The 17246-nt window shown below is 34.3% G+C and overlaps 2 protein-coding genes across 2 annotated transcripts in view; one reads left to right on the top strand and one right to left on the bottom strand.

Annotated features, from left to right (window-relative positions):
* The first annotated feature begins 523 nt into the window (after positions 1-523).
* LOC136821229 (iron-sulfur cluster co-chaperone protein HscB-like) lies at positions 524-2643 on the top strand. The gene is made up of 2 exons (XM_067077461.1): positions 524-532; positions 1942-2643. Exons 1-2 carry the CDS (start codon positions 524-526, stop codon positions 2641-2643), a joined length of 711 nt encoding a protein of 236 aa, XP_066933562.1.
* Positions 2644-8927: 6284 nt separating this feature from the next.
* The window catches only part of LOC136821166 (uncharacterized), a 45506-nt gene continuing 37187 nt past the window's right edge, over positions 8928-17246 (bottom strand). Inside the window, exons 14-23 of the mRNA XM_067077398.1 lie at positions 16986-17075; positions 16593-16639; positions 14559-14637; positions 13099-13160; positions 12151-12187; positions 11656-11708; positions 11294-11375; positions 10712-10794; positions 9801-10004; positions 8928-9232 (exon numbers count right to left, since the gene is read on the bottom strand). Coding sequence (XP_066933499.1) covers positions 9013-9232; positions 9801-10004; positions 10712-10794; positions 11294-11375; positions 11656-11708; positions 12151-12187; positions 13099-13160; positions 14559-14637; positions 16593-16639; positions 16986-17075 — 957 coding nt within the window. The 3' untranslated portion in view covers positions 8928-9012. The remainder of the gene's footprint in view (positions 9233-9800; positions 10005-10711; positions 10795-11293; positions 11376-11655; positions 11709-12150; positions 12188-13098; positions 13161-14558; positions 14638-16592; positions 16640-16985; positions 17076-17246) is intronic.

Raw genomic sequence — 17246 nt, 5'->3', positions numbered from 1 at the left:
GAGAAAAGCCATTCAAAATCTTGATATTGCCAGATGCATTACATTTCTCTCGACTGCCTATTTTTCTGCAATAGACCTTATCGGATTCCGAGTGTATTACAATCTCTTAGGAATTCCTCGAGGGAATTCTATTGTAATACACTCGAAATAATCTCACAATGCATCGCTTTTTTAGCAAAATCTAAAACTCCGATAAGGTCTATTACAATCTCGAAGTAGATATCACAACTCTTTACTAACCATAAATTTTGTTTTTTACAGAGAAAACTGAAAAAAAAAACACAAAAAAAAAGAAATAGAAAAGTGTCTTGGTGGTGGACAAACCAAGATGGTAAGTTTAATTCTAATGATCGAGTCTAATATTATTAAAATATTCTCGTAGTCGAACCATTTCTGTTCATTGTCTGCACACAAACCCATTGTCTACAGCTTAGGCGAAAATAAAAAAATGTAGTGTTTCTGGACACTGGCCGGGTTAAAATAATTTTTTTCTGACCTGGCCACAGACTATGGGTTTATCTATATGGTTCAAGTAAGTGTAAATAAATCAATTCTTTAAGAGTGCTCAATGGTTGCATGTAAAAACACAACCAGGGCGAAATCATACAATTTTTATTTTTTATCTATATGGTTCATCGTAAAGAAAATCAATTTGACCGTTCAAGCTCTCAAACGTCGTTTGGTTAGATATTCCCGCTTGTAAATCAAGTTTTGTTCGTTAGTAGTTGATATATCAGTATTCAGGGCTTACTTCATACTGTTTCTACATAAAAGTTATCTTTAAAGTTCTATTTCAATGATCTTAACCCTTTAAGTGCCGATGTCGTATATATACGACATTGGCTATATAGGAGGGCGAAGCCCTCCTGTAATGCCCAGTTTGATTTAGAAATCGTTATTTTTGGTCGAACTCGTAGGAATTAGATTGTCCTTTATGGTCAAGCAAAAAAAATTTCAAAAGTGAGTCTTTCCAGCGAGATTTTAAGCGAAAAAGTCAAAAAAATGCAAAAAAAATTGACAAAAATTCACTTTTTTGAGATTCTGACCGTTTTTTGACTATTTTTGGTCAACGAGTGATCCAAGAACCTCCAAATTTGGCCCTGTTTTACTTTATTCTGTCTTCTAGTGAGTCGATTTGAAGTTTTACCACTGGGCACCTTTCCATCAGTTCAGTCAGGTCCGCGCAGCGGGCCTGACTGCTTTAATTCCCTAACCTACCCCCCCCCCCTTGGCCGCCGCCCACCACGCCCTTCCTAAATCGGGCGGCGCCGAAGGCGCCCAAAAGAAAGAGGAGACTCTAAGCTATCCAACGAGCTATATACGAGCTTCTAATTCATTCTAGATCAGAAGATATAAGCCCTTAAAGTTTGAACTAGCAATTTTTAAAAAAAAACTTAGAAAAAAGGACCCTGGCACTCAAAGGGTTAAGTTATCAAAAATATCAAAAAAAATATTTTTTTCCGGTCGGCCGCATGAGAACTTTTTTCCTTCACCTGCATTCCGGAAACACTACATTTTTTTATTTTCGCCTTATTTTAGAATTTATTGCCGTACTACGAAGCGATAAACGTGTCTGTTCAAAGCTGTTAGTTAAATTAAACGATTGCTTTTGATAAAATTCGGACATAATTGCGACTTTTTGTAGACAGTATTTAAAATCTCTTTGAATGTTCAAATGTTTCAGCTAGTTAGTTCCCGGTAGTTCCCGTTTCATATCAGACAAATATTTCATACCAGGATAGTGTCTGCTTATTGTTATATTATGCTGATATAAGCAAAAAAAGGTTTTTCTTTTCCTCTCTCTAACCAATCTTGCTCCACATATGTGTCAATCCAATGTGAAAAAGCTTGTGAATTAATATTGACGAGTAAGCAAACGATATTTTTCTTATTTAAAAACAAAACATTTAACCATTTTTACCTGTTTGTTTTTGTTTTCAGAATACCATCAGAGGGTTTCTTCAACAGCCTTCGACAAAGTCAATCGCCTATCGTTTCGGATTGGCTTTGTCTCAGCACCGTGCATCGAGCGCAATTTCAGCGGATCAGGTTATTGATTGTTGGAAATGTAATCACAAGCATACCTGCGAACTGTTTTGTCCCGTCTGTAACAGTGTTCAATGTACAAATTGTACCACTAAGAAATTAGATTATTTTCAAGTATTAAAAAAGGAAGCTACGTTCGATCTTTCTGCGGCATCAATAAAACAATATTACCTGAAGCTACAAACGCACTTGCATCCTGATCGATACGCGAGTCGCTCACAACTGGAACAAGACTATTCGAACACTCAGAGCGCTCTTGTGAATCTCGCATACAAAACATTGTCGGATCCGTTGAAAAGAGGATTATATTTATTGAGCTTACATGGCTATGGTTTGGATAGTGAAAAAGTGGAGAGCTCTGATTCTAAGCTCTTAAATGAGATTTTTATGTTGAATTTTGAGGTCGATGAGTGTGACGATAAGGATGAAATGAAAGATCTCGACCTTCAGGTTAACAAGGCAATCGAGATTGAATTAAAGGAAATAAGCGAGGCATTTCAACATGAACAATATGAAATGGCTCGTGAGGCGCTAATACGATTAAAATATCGAACGAATGTGAAAATTAAGATTGAGGATAAGTTATTCGAGATGTGAGAACGTCAATGGTGTAAAATATATAGTTTAGTTAGTATTAGTAAAGCGGTAATTCATTGTCAAAAAGATTTCGAGGACAATATGTAATAAAATAAAACGTTCGATTAATGTTTGTTTACAATATACTTAACTCATCTTTCTCTTTTATCTTTGCAATTCTTTGAGCGTTTACTCCCGGTTACCTACTAGCCATAATTTTCATTAAAGTGCCACCGCAGAAGAACGATCAAATAAGTTGTTGAATTTGGAAAGAAATGTTACTGATAGCCATTACTTCTGTTGGGCTTCTGTTAGAATGGCATCTCATCTGAAGCAAAATTTAGTCTACAAATATTAGCAATTTGTGTCCATCTCATAGATATCTTCTTATCCCGGGGGGCAGTGGGTTTACCAACTGACGGTATGTGCGGCGAAAAAAATGGCTTTTAGAATTGCACCCTTAAAGTGCAGAAAAAAATCGGTGAAATTCATACCCTTACAGTGCATTTTTTCAAATTTTGAACTCTTTTAGAGCAAAAAAAATCGAGATTTTTGAGCAAAGATTTGCAATTTTTACTAGATTTGCTGAAATTTCCACCCATACAGTGCATTTATCAAAAGTCCACCCTTACAGTGCATTTCTGATATTTTGAAAAACATACCCTTAACCGCCGCACATACCCGTCGGTCAATTTGCCTGACTGCCCACCCCCCCCCGGCCTTCTTATAGAGATAAGATAAAGTTATTTATCTGTTTTTTTTTTGTTATCTTTTTTATTACCAAAATAATGGTATATAATGGTTTGTTTATATCATACTAAACGCTACTGTACTAAACTGCCATTTTACTGTAATAGTCAAACGACAAGTTTTTGAAAGGATAAAAATTTCTAATTTGCGTTGCTTAGAGCGGTTAATAACTACTTGTGGTTTAAATAGGGAATTTCCCTTAATCCGACTCCTAATAAACTTCCTCGGGTAACTTAATGCATGTCCCAAAAATGCATTAATTTTTCCGCCCCAGTTCCAGTCCCTAAACCATAACAAATTATACATTTTTGGAAGCGTATTTGGATGTAGAATACCGTATTCGGTGTAACTTAAATTCTATCTCAGCAGAATTTGAGTTTTTTTAAGAAAACGTGATTATGACGTCATTATTTATGACGTCATAATTTTAAAAAGTTGAATATCTCAAGAACCAATACTCAAAGCTTTATGGAATTTTGACCAATGATAGAACCCATCAAGAGGAGGAGAATTCTTTTTAAAAAATTTGAAAATTTGCTGATGTCAGCATTTTATCGCAAAAATTCGAATTCTTGTAATTTCTGCTGACGTCATTAGTTTTCGGAAATACTTTCAAAACTTTTTGAAACATCTCAATGTACTTTATCACTGGTCCAAATTTCATAAAGTTTTGATTTATATTTCTCGAGATATTCAACTTTTTGTATTTATGACGTCATCAATCATGACGTCATAATTAGGTTTTCTTAAGATATCTCTAATTATACTGTGAAAGAATTTAAGTTACACCGAATACGGTATTCTACATCCAAATACGCTTCCAAAAATGTATAGTTTGTTATGGTTTAGGGACTGGAACTGGGGCGGAAAAATTAATGCAATTCTGGGACATGCATTAAGTTACCCGAGTCATTGACTGCTGAAATTTTTTCATATTTTCACTACATATATTGTAGTTGACTTTCTTTTCTTCAGACTGTGAATTTAATTTTTGCTTGTTTAAATTGTACATTTCTTTTCGTTGTTTTGGATTGTATCTTTCTTTTCGCTCTTTTGGATTGTATCGTTCTTTTCGCTTATTAGAATCATACACTAGCTTTCGCTTTTCAGGGTTGTAATGAGCTATTCGCTTTTCATGGTCATAATTTGCTTTTATTTTCACAGAATGCGAGTCGTAAAATTTTTTATTTTCTTCCTTTCGTTTCAAAATTTTAACCTTTTGGTTGATTTTCTCAAATAAATCATCAAATTTACTTTTTTTGTTGCTTGTACTGCAAAGACCTTCATAGTTTATTGGATTTCTCTTTCGATTAGGATATGTTTTTTTGATCTCATTTTCTTCATTATTGATAGACAATTCTGTGTTAAGAGGGTTAGTAGTATCTATAACAAAGTCAATTTTTCAGAATCAGATTTTCTATAAAAGGCAAAAAACCAACCTCCTTTGTTTTCAGAAAACATTTCATTAATGTTTTGAAAACAAATTTTTTCAGGATTTAAATCATCAATGTAAATCCATTTATTCTCAATAAATATACCACATGCAAAATGGGCACCACAATTCCTTACAATGGCATGTAATGTGTAGCTATTTTCTTTTACTATAATCTCCTCAAAAATCTACAATTGTTTATACATACTGTTGTACAGAGTTCTATAAGAAGAAAAATAGGCAAATTGACAACTTGAATCTGTGCTGGTATGTTGACAGAGCAAGAATCACAATTAATTTCTGAGCTTGGATTAAGAGAATTTGATACACAGTTTGGCCACAAACTTGCATCAACTAAAATCTCTGGATATAAAAAATGCGAAAGAAGACTGACAATGCTACCCGTTTCTCTTTGTTCCTTCTCACTACCACAACTATTACAAGTACCCTGAATTACAAAACTTGTTTCAAAAACATGTCTCTCTTCTTCTGATAATTCTTTGAAAATATTACTTCCAAAAATCTCTTGAAACTCTGCGTCGCTATTTCTTCTCACAAAGGTACCACAATTTTCAATAATCTTAGACCATACCGGTTCCCTAATTTCATCCAGCAGTCGAAAAGCATTACTTTTCATATCGTAATCTTCAAGTGAAATTTCCATTGATCCACTTAATTGAAGCAGCTTAAAAAAATCACTTGATTTTTCATATGATACTTTAGCTTTCATTTCTGGAAGAAGCAAGCGGTAACATATTTCAAGAAAGCAATCAACAGCGCAAGAATAGGTACGACTGCCAGTTGTCCTGCTTGAATTTCGGTAATGTGCAACATTCAATGCAGTGTCTAGATTAATCGCAAAGTCTTCCTCTGCCATACTGTGAAAAATCTTCAAATTATTTTAGGAGCAAAAAAGCAAAAAATGTAATTACAGTTGACACTGTCTAATTGACGTTCTACTATTTGATAAGCCCGTTTTGGATAAAAATTTGAAGTCACTTTAAAGGTTTTGAAAAACCACTCTCTTATTTGATTTCTAGTAACAAAAAAAATGCCAGATATTTTGAAATTCAAATGTTCGATTTTGTTGCGTTCAAATTAGAAACTCAAAATTTGACTCCTCAAATATTGCAAATATCAAAGATTTCTTCCAAAAAACTTATATAAATTTTCAGCAAGATCTTCGGTTATTGTACTGATTCGACGTTCAAAAACCAATCGCAATAATCAACCTTCGCTTCGCCTTCTTCTTCCCGTGTTACTCTATAATTCAATATTTACTTTAGGGATTTGGAGACTTTCTCAATATTCAATATGCTGTGGTATTCGATGAGAATCCCTTGAAATTTGAATTAGAGAGTGTCAACTACTGTATATATAGATTTTTGCAAAATGCAAACTTTCCTTTATGGAATTTCCCTTTTATAGGGCGCCTTGTTTTATACTTTAGTTCAGTTTCAAAAATTCTTTTAATTGTCAGCTGTGTGCTGTTCTGTATCAATAGTGTTAGAACGATGATGGAAAAAACTATATAAATAACTGTCAGACTGTTGTTCTGTCAGTCTGTGTTCTGTTTCGCTGGAAAATATAAATCAATCTCAATGTCTAAAAAGGATTCAAATTGTTTAGTTTTCCTTTCAGCAAACTCACACTGGATTGTTGGGTTTATAGAAAAGTAGTGCGATTGGACTACTGGACTGTGCTAATAACTGGAATAAAACAGATTTAAAGAAACAGGGAGAAATTCAAGATGTCTGCCACCATCACATCAGGTTCACCAACTTTCCTTTTTTATCGCTGACATTACCTTATACCTAAAGCCAGAGCCATCGGCTGATCGTTTGAAACATAGTCAATAGAAGAAATACCAGATAATTCAATTGACATTGTTTGAAAGCTCCGACACGATAGGAAGAAACAAACGTCCGCCGCGCAAGCTAAAAAAGAGCTATCCTGTAAAACACGGCTTATCGCTCTTCATTCCGGGAAATCAAATAACCGTTAATTGATAATGTTCCGCTAAGCGGAACTTAAAAATACTGAAACGCGCGCGCAAAGTTATGAGATGTTTTCCCAACTTTCCCTCACGAGTGAAGCTATGAATGCCATCCTCGGAAGCTTTAGGCTTCCTGCGGTGGCAATTAAGGGCTCTGACCATAGTGAATTTTTAATATTTGCCACTTACAAAATATGAATTTCTGCCTAATGTAGCTGACGAAACTTTGACATGTTATACATTTTCTGTTAGGCCAACTATCCATGAGTCTGAAAATTTAAAAATCGCAATGACAAAATTTGATGAAGAAGAAAATGAAGACTTTTGAGAAGAAGAGTATTTCAGCTATTTCAAATTATTTCAAAGGCGAAGAAAAACCATTTTGAAAAGATTTTTGCAGTAGATGGTGTATCTTTTATCGAACTAAAATAAATTTTTCGGAAAATTTTTCTAAAAGCTTATTTGCTTCAAAATCTTGAAAATAGTGCTTTTTGAACAATTTTCCATCCCAATTTTTTATAGAAAACAACCATAACTTTTGATGCATTAATTTAGAAAAATTTTCCGAAAAATTTAAAACAGTTCAATTCTTTGCCGACAGTTTGAAAAAACTTCGAAACAAAAAGGTTAATTACACATTAAAAACCTTAGCACTTTTTATAAAAGAAGGTGATGCAGCATATTATTAACGTCTTTTTAACGTTCATAACGTCATTTTTGCAATTAAGTTCTTAATTACTCTTAAGGGATTTGATTAAAAAGCTATTTATAAAGACAACTCTTTAAAGTTAAAGAATCTAAAACATAACTTTCATGTCCAGATACTAAAATAAATTTTCAGACTATGGTCAGAGCCCTTAAGCGTCCATCCCCGCTAATTATTTTTTCGAAAATTTTCCAACCAGGATATTCTATTCTAACACCCACCCCCGCTTGCTAATTTTGGGGTAATGTTTTTTAAAGTTCCCTCTTTTCCCCTAATCCTGCTGTAATAGCTTCCTTTTTCAAAAATTCTTCACCCAGGACATTTTTTCCAACCCCCCCCCCGACTATTAGGTACCCAAGAGTGTAAGAAAAGCTGGAATTGACATACATCTTCGTAATTTTTGTATTTCTCAAGGAAAAATTGCATCGTTTTTCTCGAGATCAAAATGTTTTGTCTTTTTCAATGTACTTGGTGTTTTCCTAGGAAAGATGTTCTGTATTTTTGAAGGAAAAAATTATTCGTATTTCGCAAGGGAAAAATAATTTGCATTCCTGAAGGAAATTTTTCTCAAGGACAGCAGTCTTTTCAATAATTTTTGAATTTCCTAAGGAGAATTGCTTTATATTTCTGAAAAGGAAAAGTGTTTCGTATTTTTCAAAGAAAACATTCTTCGTTCTTTGCATTTGTCAAAAAAATATATTCTGCGTTAGCTAAGGACAAAGTGCTCAGTTTTTCTCAAGGAATAAGTCCTTTGTATTTCAAAAAGATGGGTAATTTATTTAATGGGATAAATTTTCACGGAGATTAAACTTCTTTTATCGCTTTTCTTTGATTGATTACTGAGGATAATCACGGCTAGTGAAAATACGAAATTTGATTGGTTAAAACCCACTAGCCTGTTAAATTTTCGTTCGTCGTCGTGATTTTACTGATTAACTTAACCTATTGTCTATATGAGTCCATACAACACTCGAAAAAAGGTCTGCAAAAAATCGTTTTCATCGACATTTTCAACACAAATGTTTTCAAAAAATTTCCGCGAAATACAAATTTTCCCAAAATTTATTCCATTAAAGGGCCTTACAGTAGTTGCAGCCATATACTTTACTTATATTTCAGAAGTTTTTGTATTTTCAGAAAGAAACCTGTCTTAATTTCTTGGATAATTTGTTTAGTCAAATTTCGATCAATTTAAAAGTATTTACGGTGAGTAAAAGTTCTTTTTCGTTCGTTATCTTCCGAAAAAATTTACAAAAATATGGAAATATTACAGTAATAAAGGTTAAAGAAATAGTGGAATAAGATGAGGTAAGGTATATAATATGAAAAAAATTCATGAACTGTAATAACTTTACTGTAATATTTTAATATTTCAACGTTCGTAGTTTATGGTGGTTTTCCAAAAGACGAGTCAAACTTGATAACCATCAAAATAGCAAATTTTCATTTATTTCAACTTTCATTATCCAAGTCAAATTCCCCCGTCCTTATTTCAAGTTCAAATCTTTACGTTGATGAAGGGGATTGAGTCACGCTCATTGCTTTTCGTATTTGTTCGACATGCTCACGAGAAACAATCGAACTATTTCGTCGGGATAACGAACTCTTACGTTGTCCACCGAGTTCCGACAAACGAGCATGCTTCGCCAAACCTGTGCTTCCTTTTTTCGACATACTTGCGGTTATCTCCATCTGCTCTTGGTAATGTTTCATTGAAGCCAAAAACCTATAGATAAAATAATGTTGATTCATTTTTAAAACAGAAAACACCGCTCACAGCATCATTATGTCATTTGATGGAGGAATACTTTGTGTTCCCCTCCACTTATAAAATCCAAGAATTTTAATATCTTATTTCAATGTATTTTAAAATTGATTAGAATTGAACAAATCATAAAATATTGTCTGGATAAAATTACGAAAAAAGATTCTTTTCAAATCAATCCCATTCCGCTTATTCTAAGGAACTTGTATACTCCATGCTAGACTATTCTATGGTCCGTTTTAGAGGGACGCACAGTCAGGGCGTCTGGGCGGTTTACGGGAAAAGTGGCGGTATTGTGTGTAACAAACTAAATATCTCCGCCACTGCTTACTCCACCCGAATTTATCACGCCCCCTAAACTATTCCCCTTTTTAGTGATCTTGTGTAGACGATATGATCGTCCATGCATACTCCAAAACTCCCTGTCTAGTAAGACTTTCAAACATTTCTGTTTAATCAGGCCCCTGTCTGTTCACAATAAAAGAGTAAGCAAGTGAATATAACAGAGATGTATTCAGATAGCGCATACCGTAGTTCAGCCTGTCTTGCTTGATTTTCTTTTTCTATTGCATGCTCTTTGGCAGTGTTTTTCTTGAACATCATGAAGCTGACTATCATGGCGATAATACAAACAGTGATGCTGAAACTTATAGAGATAATAATGACCAGATTGCGTTCGAATTTCCCGTTGTCCAGCACGTTGACTCGAATAGTTGTCTGAAGTATGCATAAGCTAAAAAAAAGTAGATGGTTAGACAAGTAAAAATAAAAATATTGAATTTCAAACCGGCCAAAAGAATCATCATCCATAAATTTAGGTTTAAGGAATGAAAGTACAGTGTTTTCATAACTCGAACCTCTACAACTCGAATGTCTCCTCAGCTCGAACAAGTTTTTTGGTCCCCTCAATTAACAGTATCTTATAAACGAATCTGAGTGATGTACTTTTTATTTTTTTTGATGGAAGATAACTTTTAAAATATAAACCAATCTCCATAACTCGAAATTTCAATAGTTTGAACTAAACTATGTTCCCCGTACGTGTTCGAATAGACGATATCGGCTTTACATGAAAACTCAGATTTGACTCCTGAGAATTCCCCATAATGCTTTGTGCAGAAAAAATTTCACCGTGAACTTTTTTCCGCGCAAAGCATCGTGGGCAATTCTCGGGGGTCAAATCTGAGTTTTCATGTAAAGCCGATATCGTCTATTACGGAGATTTAAGTTATTTTACTCCCTTATTGTGGGGAATTTTGGACATTTTCGCGAAATTTAGCACAGATGTACAAACTAGGTTACCCCTCTTTGTCTCAGTGATAAATAACTGTGAAATGCACTAGTGATTCTCAAAATTACAATTACTTCTCCCAGTGGAGATGGTATTTCTGTGAGTTTTTCTGTGGGAAAAGATATTCATTGTATCTTTCTCTAGCATACCTTTCAGAAATCTCTAATTCGATTTGAGCATCAAATGTTCCGATTTGGTTGCACGAGAGAGTCAAATCGCTTCCATCAGTTGTCTGAAAAAAAAAAACATTGAAGTAACTTTGCAAATTTGGAACACTGATAACTGATAACTCGTAATAGTAACTAATGTTATAATCATTCTCTTTTTCATGGCGTAAAAAGTACCATAATTGCAAACTCGAACTCCCTTAGTTCAATTTTTTATGATTCTGATAGCGCTCGCGATTGTGCTAACGTCCATCCCAGTAAAATCAAAAAGTGGTGCAAGTGGCTCCTCTGGGTACGAAGATTATCATAATTGTTTTTACCTTAAGGGAACCAATTTAGTGGGAAAAAATTTTTGCAGCTGTAAAAAATTTTAAAAATCACATTTTACGGTAATTACTTTTCGCGGTTTTGTCCTATTTTGAACACATTTCTTTCATTTTCCTAGGAATTTTTCAAATTTTTCGATGAAAAATGGCCAAATATACAACTAGAACCCGCTAGCGAAAATCAGTTTCCGCGAAAAGTTCCCACAGCTCACATTAAGCCGAGGAACGCAAACGATACCTTTTGTGCTATAGAAAGAGGTGATTGTGATAAAATCTTCAATTTTCCTTCTGCAGGTCCAATATAATCTCCATTACCAAAACTGAAAGTGAAATTATAAACTGTGCACTACACAAATATCAGGCGTAAGCAGAAGACATTAATATTATAAACTGATGGGTAAATGATTACTTATAGTGTGAAAGTATGTACGAAAATGTGAAGTTCTCATTATGTTTATGTATACTGCAGAATGTAATATATGGAGAATAAAGTACTAGATTGAATCTTTGAGCTAAATTTCATCTATAATTTCATCTATAATTTCTTCTGATTTCAATATCATATATTGTCAAACTGATCATTGATTGAAGACCACTTACAGGTCAAAATGCATCGATAATGTTTCGCTTTTTTTGATTTCAATCACACCCGTCTAAAAAAAACAAAATGACATTGGTTTAAAGAAATTTCCAACTCTAACTGCACCTGGACGAAGATGAGTGACAATCAGTTTTTCAACTTTTTCACAGTAAAGCTCGTTAAATAAATTTCGTTCAAATTTGAGCGATTGTTTTGGCTGTCGGCAATTCCGATAGCACACCGCTATGCAAACGTCATAATTATTACTTTTAACATTTGACCGAAATTCAATCCCACAATCCTTTTCATCTTGATTCGTAATGCGTACTAGTTATTACTTTTGTATTATCGATAAGTGTAATTGACTTCCAAAAGCAATTAATGCAAAGGATGATGGGACTAAAATTCGGACAAACAGTATTTTTAGAATCACTGCGGTATGCTATTGACGATAAGAAATTTGGCAAATTTGGCGGATTCACCCGAAAATTTGTCTGTGTGGTTCGAAAGTGTACCTGATCTGTTTCACTTTCATGATCATGTCCATGTGAGCTTAAAATCAAAAAGAGAGTGTAAATAATAGTTTACCATTTAGAGGGTACTCATCACTGACCTTTATATATCCCTGGACCAAGTTACTCAATACCGGCCAAGCAAAATATTACGATCGGAGTACTTTTGAAATTGGCACCCGCGGAGAGAGCGCTAGATCTAGTTTCGCTTGTACACTAATGATGTAGCGCCGTTTGTCGTTGGGCAAAGTTTCAACCACTATGATGGCTTATTTGCGGGTACCGACTTTCAAAAAACTTCGATCAAAGATGGCAGATATAGCTTGGTCCAGGGATATATAAAGGTCAGTGGTCCCCGTGAAGTCTGACAGAATCGTAATTTCACAAGGGACAAAACTTAACAAATGAGTCTATTTCCTTTGCCAACTTTTCGCATTTGACGCACAGAAAATGATATTCTAAATTTGATAAAAAATTTCGTCTACTGTAGTTTATAGCAATTTTCCTAACATTTTCCAGAAACTTATGTTTTGCTCACTTTTTTTTCACCCTCGCAGAGATTCGCCTCCCCTTATGGACCCTTCGCATTCAATCTGGGGAAGCCATTACCCGCGAGTGCTCTGCGTAACTTGAACACGCACGGGAAGCCGAATTCGTTCGAGTTACGGAAATCTGGAGTTTATTTCTAAAGGTTACAATCTTGGAAACCATCTTATAGATCTTATTGGAGTTGTTGATTTTTCTAAAAAAGCGATGCATTGTGGGATTGATTCGGGGGTATTACAATAGAAATCTCTTAGGAATTCCTCGAGGGAATTTTATTGTAATACCCCAAAACAATCCCACAATGCATCGCTGTTTTAGAAAAATAAAAAAATCAGATATTGACTACATGCTCTCTGCTCGCAAAAGTTGCCGTTGCCTTCTCACCAGTAATGATATGAAACTCACCTTCTCGATGGAATGAGAAAGAGGTGTCGGTTTGCTGGGCATCCAATTGATACATACATAACCTATTAAGTATAAAATATTAGAATTCATCAATTTAAAAATTGTATTTCTTCAAAATCATTACAGTCTGTTTCACGCCCTTTAGACGATCATTGAATGTGAATATTAGAATTCGATATTTATCAATCGTAACAAGTAATAAAAGTTTGCGACCGCAGTCGAGGGCGACCCGAATGCTCCCTTTTCTCTAGCTGCCTAAGGTAGAGGAGGGTGCCACTCCTTTCCATTTCTCCACTTATCCTTGATGCGTCTCTTTAATTGGTGAGCATCAAGCAGAGAGGCAGCAACTACCATTTTGGCAATCTTTGATATGAACCGGCTGGGGATCGAACCCACAACCATAGCTGGATGCTCTACCTTCATGCTAACGGCCGCTATTAATTGTAATAATTCATTGGCAATTTTTTGGACTAACATCATTATCGAACATTCGGCTTCATGTAGATCTGAATAGACATGGTCTAAAATCCATAGTAACTTTCAAAAAGTGCCCTCTTCAAAACCCATTAATTTCTCTTGAACGGGCTGTTCCATTAAAAACCATGCAGGGGGTGGACGAACCTTTTCAAGTCAAAAAAGAATTATTCTAAATATGTAGATACCCCCTGGGTATCAAAAATACCCTTAGTAAAATTCTTTTCATACCTTAAAGCGAGGTTGGACGAAGTAAAATTACTCTTTTACTCCTTGGAAATTTCTAATTAGTATATGTAATCACATGATAACGAGTGCAATTCGAATATAATTGCACGAGTGATTTTTTTGTTATTAATTTTCCGAGTCCGAAAGGACGAGGAAAATTCAAAACAAAAAAATCACGAGTGCAATTTTCGAATTGTACGAGTTATTATGTGATTACGAGCTAATCGCACAATGGCTTTCACTACTTTTTCCCAGTAAGGAAAGTAAATTACAGTAATTACACTGAGAGTTTTATATTTTTCTCTTCTCTCTGTGTCTTTCTTTTATTGTTGTTTATTGATTTTCGTTCTCAAAAAATGAATTTCGAATGCAATTAAAACGTTCGATGCAAAAAAAATGTAAGAAAAAACATTAAAATCATTTTTGTAAACATTGGCGCAGCATTGAAGAGTGTGATTAACGATTAATTGCTCTCTACAGGATGCAATTAACGATTAATTGCTCTCTTTGAGGGCGTGCCAAATAAGAAAAAATAACCCATCGTGCGATTACGCTTAATATTTGTTAGAATAACTTTTTATCCCCTTGGAAAAATGAAAAAACACCCCCTGGAAACTTTTCTCGGATAACCCTCTGGAAATATTCGTCCAACCCCCTGTATGGATATAAAATGGAATGTTCCAACACAGCCCAATGCAAAACGTTTATATCCACGTTTAGAATCGAATAATGACGTAGTATCTGTTGTAGAATCTTACATGAGACTTTAAAACACCTGTCATGTATCCATCATAATTTTGTAATGCAAACACCACCGCTGTATTTTTATCTATCAACCTAAAATGAAAATGAGAAAAATAAAAACGAATTTGATTTTTCAATCAGATTATATTTTAACCGATACTGTGTACCGATACCGATACGGTTTTGTTTTTAAATAAGAGTTATAACGTTTGCTTACTCATCATTTTTAATTTACAAGCTTTTTCGCATTAGATTGACACGGGTGTGGAGCAAGATTGGTCAGAAAGAGGAAAAGAAAAAATGTTTTTGTTTATATAAGCATAATATAACGATAGGTAGACACTGTCCTGATATGAAATATGTGTCTGATAAGAAAGAATAAAACCTTTAAGGAAGAATAAATTTACAAAAAGTCGGGAAAATTGTGTCAATAACTAAAATTTCAGTCTCAGCTATAACCCTTTCTAATTTATCCCAAAAGCGTAAGGTTCAAAAACAGAGGAATGGAATTTTCACAAAATACAAGAGATTTAAACCAGTTTTTAGAAAAAACTATATTTCACTATCTCGTAAAATAAAAGCTTTTTAGATAATGTAAGCATGGCAAACGATAGCCCTTGATCCAATAATAGACCATGGAAAGTCCCCTGAAAATATTTCACCTTTTTTTTCAATGTCGGTGAACAAGCTGACCATTGATTGTAGTCAATTTGAGGGTGCTGATTTGGAATTAAAATGCCCGGAGTTTTTACGTAATTTGCAATTTTTTGCGTTTTCAGGCAAAATTGTAAGCCCTGAAAATTCATGATTCATAAGGGGGTTATTCAAAATCAAAAAATACCTATACCAGGTAATGGTATAAAACATGTATAATGGCTCACACTGTCTCAGCTTTTGTAGATTGAAAGTTATGGGCGTTTTTGTGGTCAAAAAGTGTTATAATATTCCCTGTTTTCAATCATTTTTTGACAACAAAATCGTCTATAACTTTTCATCTAGAAAAGTTGAGAATTTGATGTAATACATTTTTTTGCTCAGTATGAAGAGCTCTATCAAAATCTGCGGGTTTCCAACTTGATAACATTAAATTCGGAATCAGCACCCTCAAATTGACTACAATCATGAACATATAAACGACTGGACATCTATCTTTTATTGTCTCTTTGAAGCGAGCTTCGTTGCCGCCTGTATTTCAAAATTGGTATGAAAAATCCGACAATATTCCGTCATAATTTTATTTCTTTGAATTATTTAGGTAAAAGGATTGATAGAGCTTGAACATTACTCCTAATGTACAAAAAAATTATTTTCGAATTTTTTCACAAGTTTGTAATGTATTTTATCAACATTTTCAACTCTAAAATGCAGAATTTCAACTGCGTGTATACTTTTGAATCCTTTTTGTCACTCCAATAATTTTTTTTATGACTTGAAAAAAATAGCTTGCCAAATTTGAGAGCTTGTGTCATAAGAATATCAAAATTAGAATGCGACACTCTCTAAAATTATTAGACACTTTTAAGTCAAAATTTAGAAATATTAGCCGGAGTTTTGACAAGCTGACGATGATTTTGCCTCTGTTATCTTTGTTATGATATAGATAAAAGACTTGAGAAGAGTAGAACAACAGAGACTTTTGTCGAAGTTTTGACGTTGTTAGCAAGGTACTCCCAAGTGGTATATCATCAAAATCTATTGTTTCATTTTATACTTTTAACGAGGCGGCAACGAAGCTAGCACTGTTATCTTCAAAAAGACAAAGGAGATGGATGTCCAGTCGTTTATATGTTCATGCTACAATCAATGGCCAAAGCTTGTTCACAGGCATTTTGAAAAAAGTGAAGCGTTTTGAGGGGGCTGGCCATGGCCTATTATTTTGGAAACAATCATCTGGCTATGGTCGATAAGCATAAATATGGTATATTATCATGGGTGGTCGAAGCAAATTTTTCAGAAAATGAGCCAAGCGACCCCAGCCCTGACCCGATAATTGAAAAAATGCCTGCATCAAGCAGCTACAGTAAGAAACTTCAAGTCCGAATAAATACCTCCAATGATTTTCTTGGAAATGTTCCACTAATTGGATCGTGTAGCGCTGACAAATAAAAAAACAGCGAGAAAAATATTTAAGAGACAAAAAATGATTTTAGTAGAATCAATCTCCCTATAATACCCTTTAGCGACCAGACCGCTTATTTTGATTTATTAACTTCCAACTTTAAACCAAAGAAACAACAGCACGTTAGCGTAGTCAGAATCTCTAAGAAGTCAATTTTCATCAAATTTTCTACTTTGAAATCGCTGAAAAATGGAAATCAGAAACTTTTCTCTGTTGAACCTAGTAACACAATACGAATCCTATTTGTTGGCAAATTTCTAAAAATTGGCAGATTTCAAATTCAAAGTGGGCGTCACAGAAGGGCGTCACACGAGGGCGCTACCTTTTGGGTGTGAAACTTTCCATTCTTGATGCGAGAGGGAACCAATGTTTGCTCTTCTACTTTCAAGCCAATATTTGAATCGTAAATAACCTAAAACAAAGACACAAGCAGATGCATTTGCCATATAAGGCTTAGATTTTCAAAAAGAGATGCATGTAAAATAATTTGACTAATCAATTCTAGTTGAGCGATTCTGGATAATCATCCATATTTTAGAACATCTACAGTAGCAGTAGTAAATAAAAAATATATATACTTTTT

This window comes from Clytia hemisphaerica, unplaced genomic scaffold, assembly GCF_902728285.1.
Source record: "Clytia hemisphaerica strain Z4C2 unplaced genomic scaffold, Clytia hemisphaerica genome assembly, whole genome shotgun sequence".
Taxonomy (NCBI): domain Eukaryota; kingdom Metazoa; phylum Cnidaria; class Hydrozoa; order Leptothecata; family Clytiidae; genus Clytia; species Clytia hemisphaerica.
The sequence above is the reverse complement of the archived record's forward strand: the minus strand, read 5'-3'. Positions and strand labels throughout refer to the sequence as shown.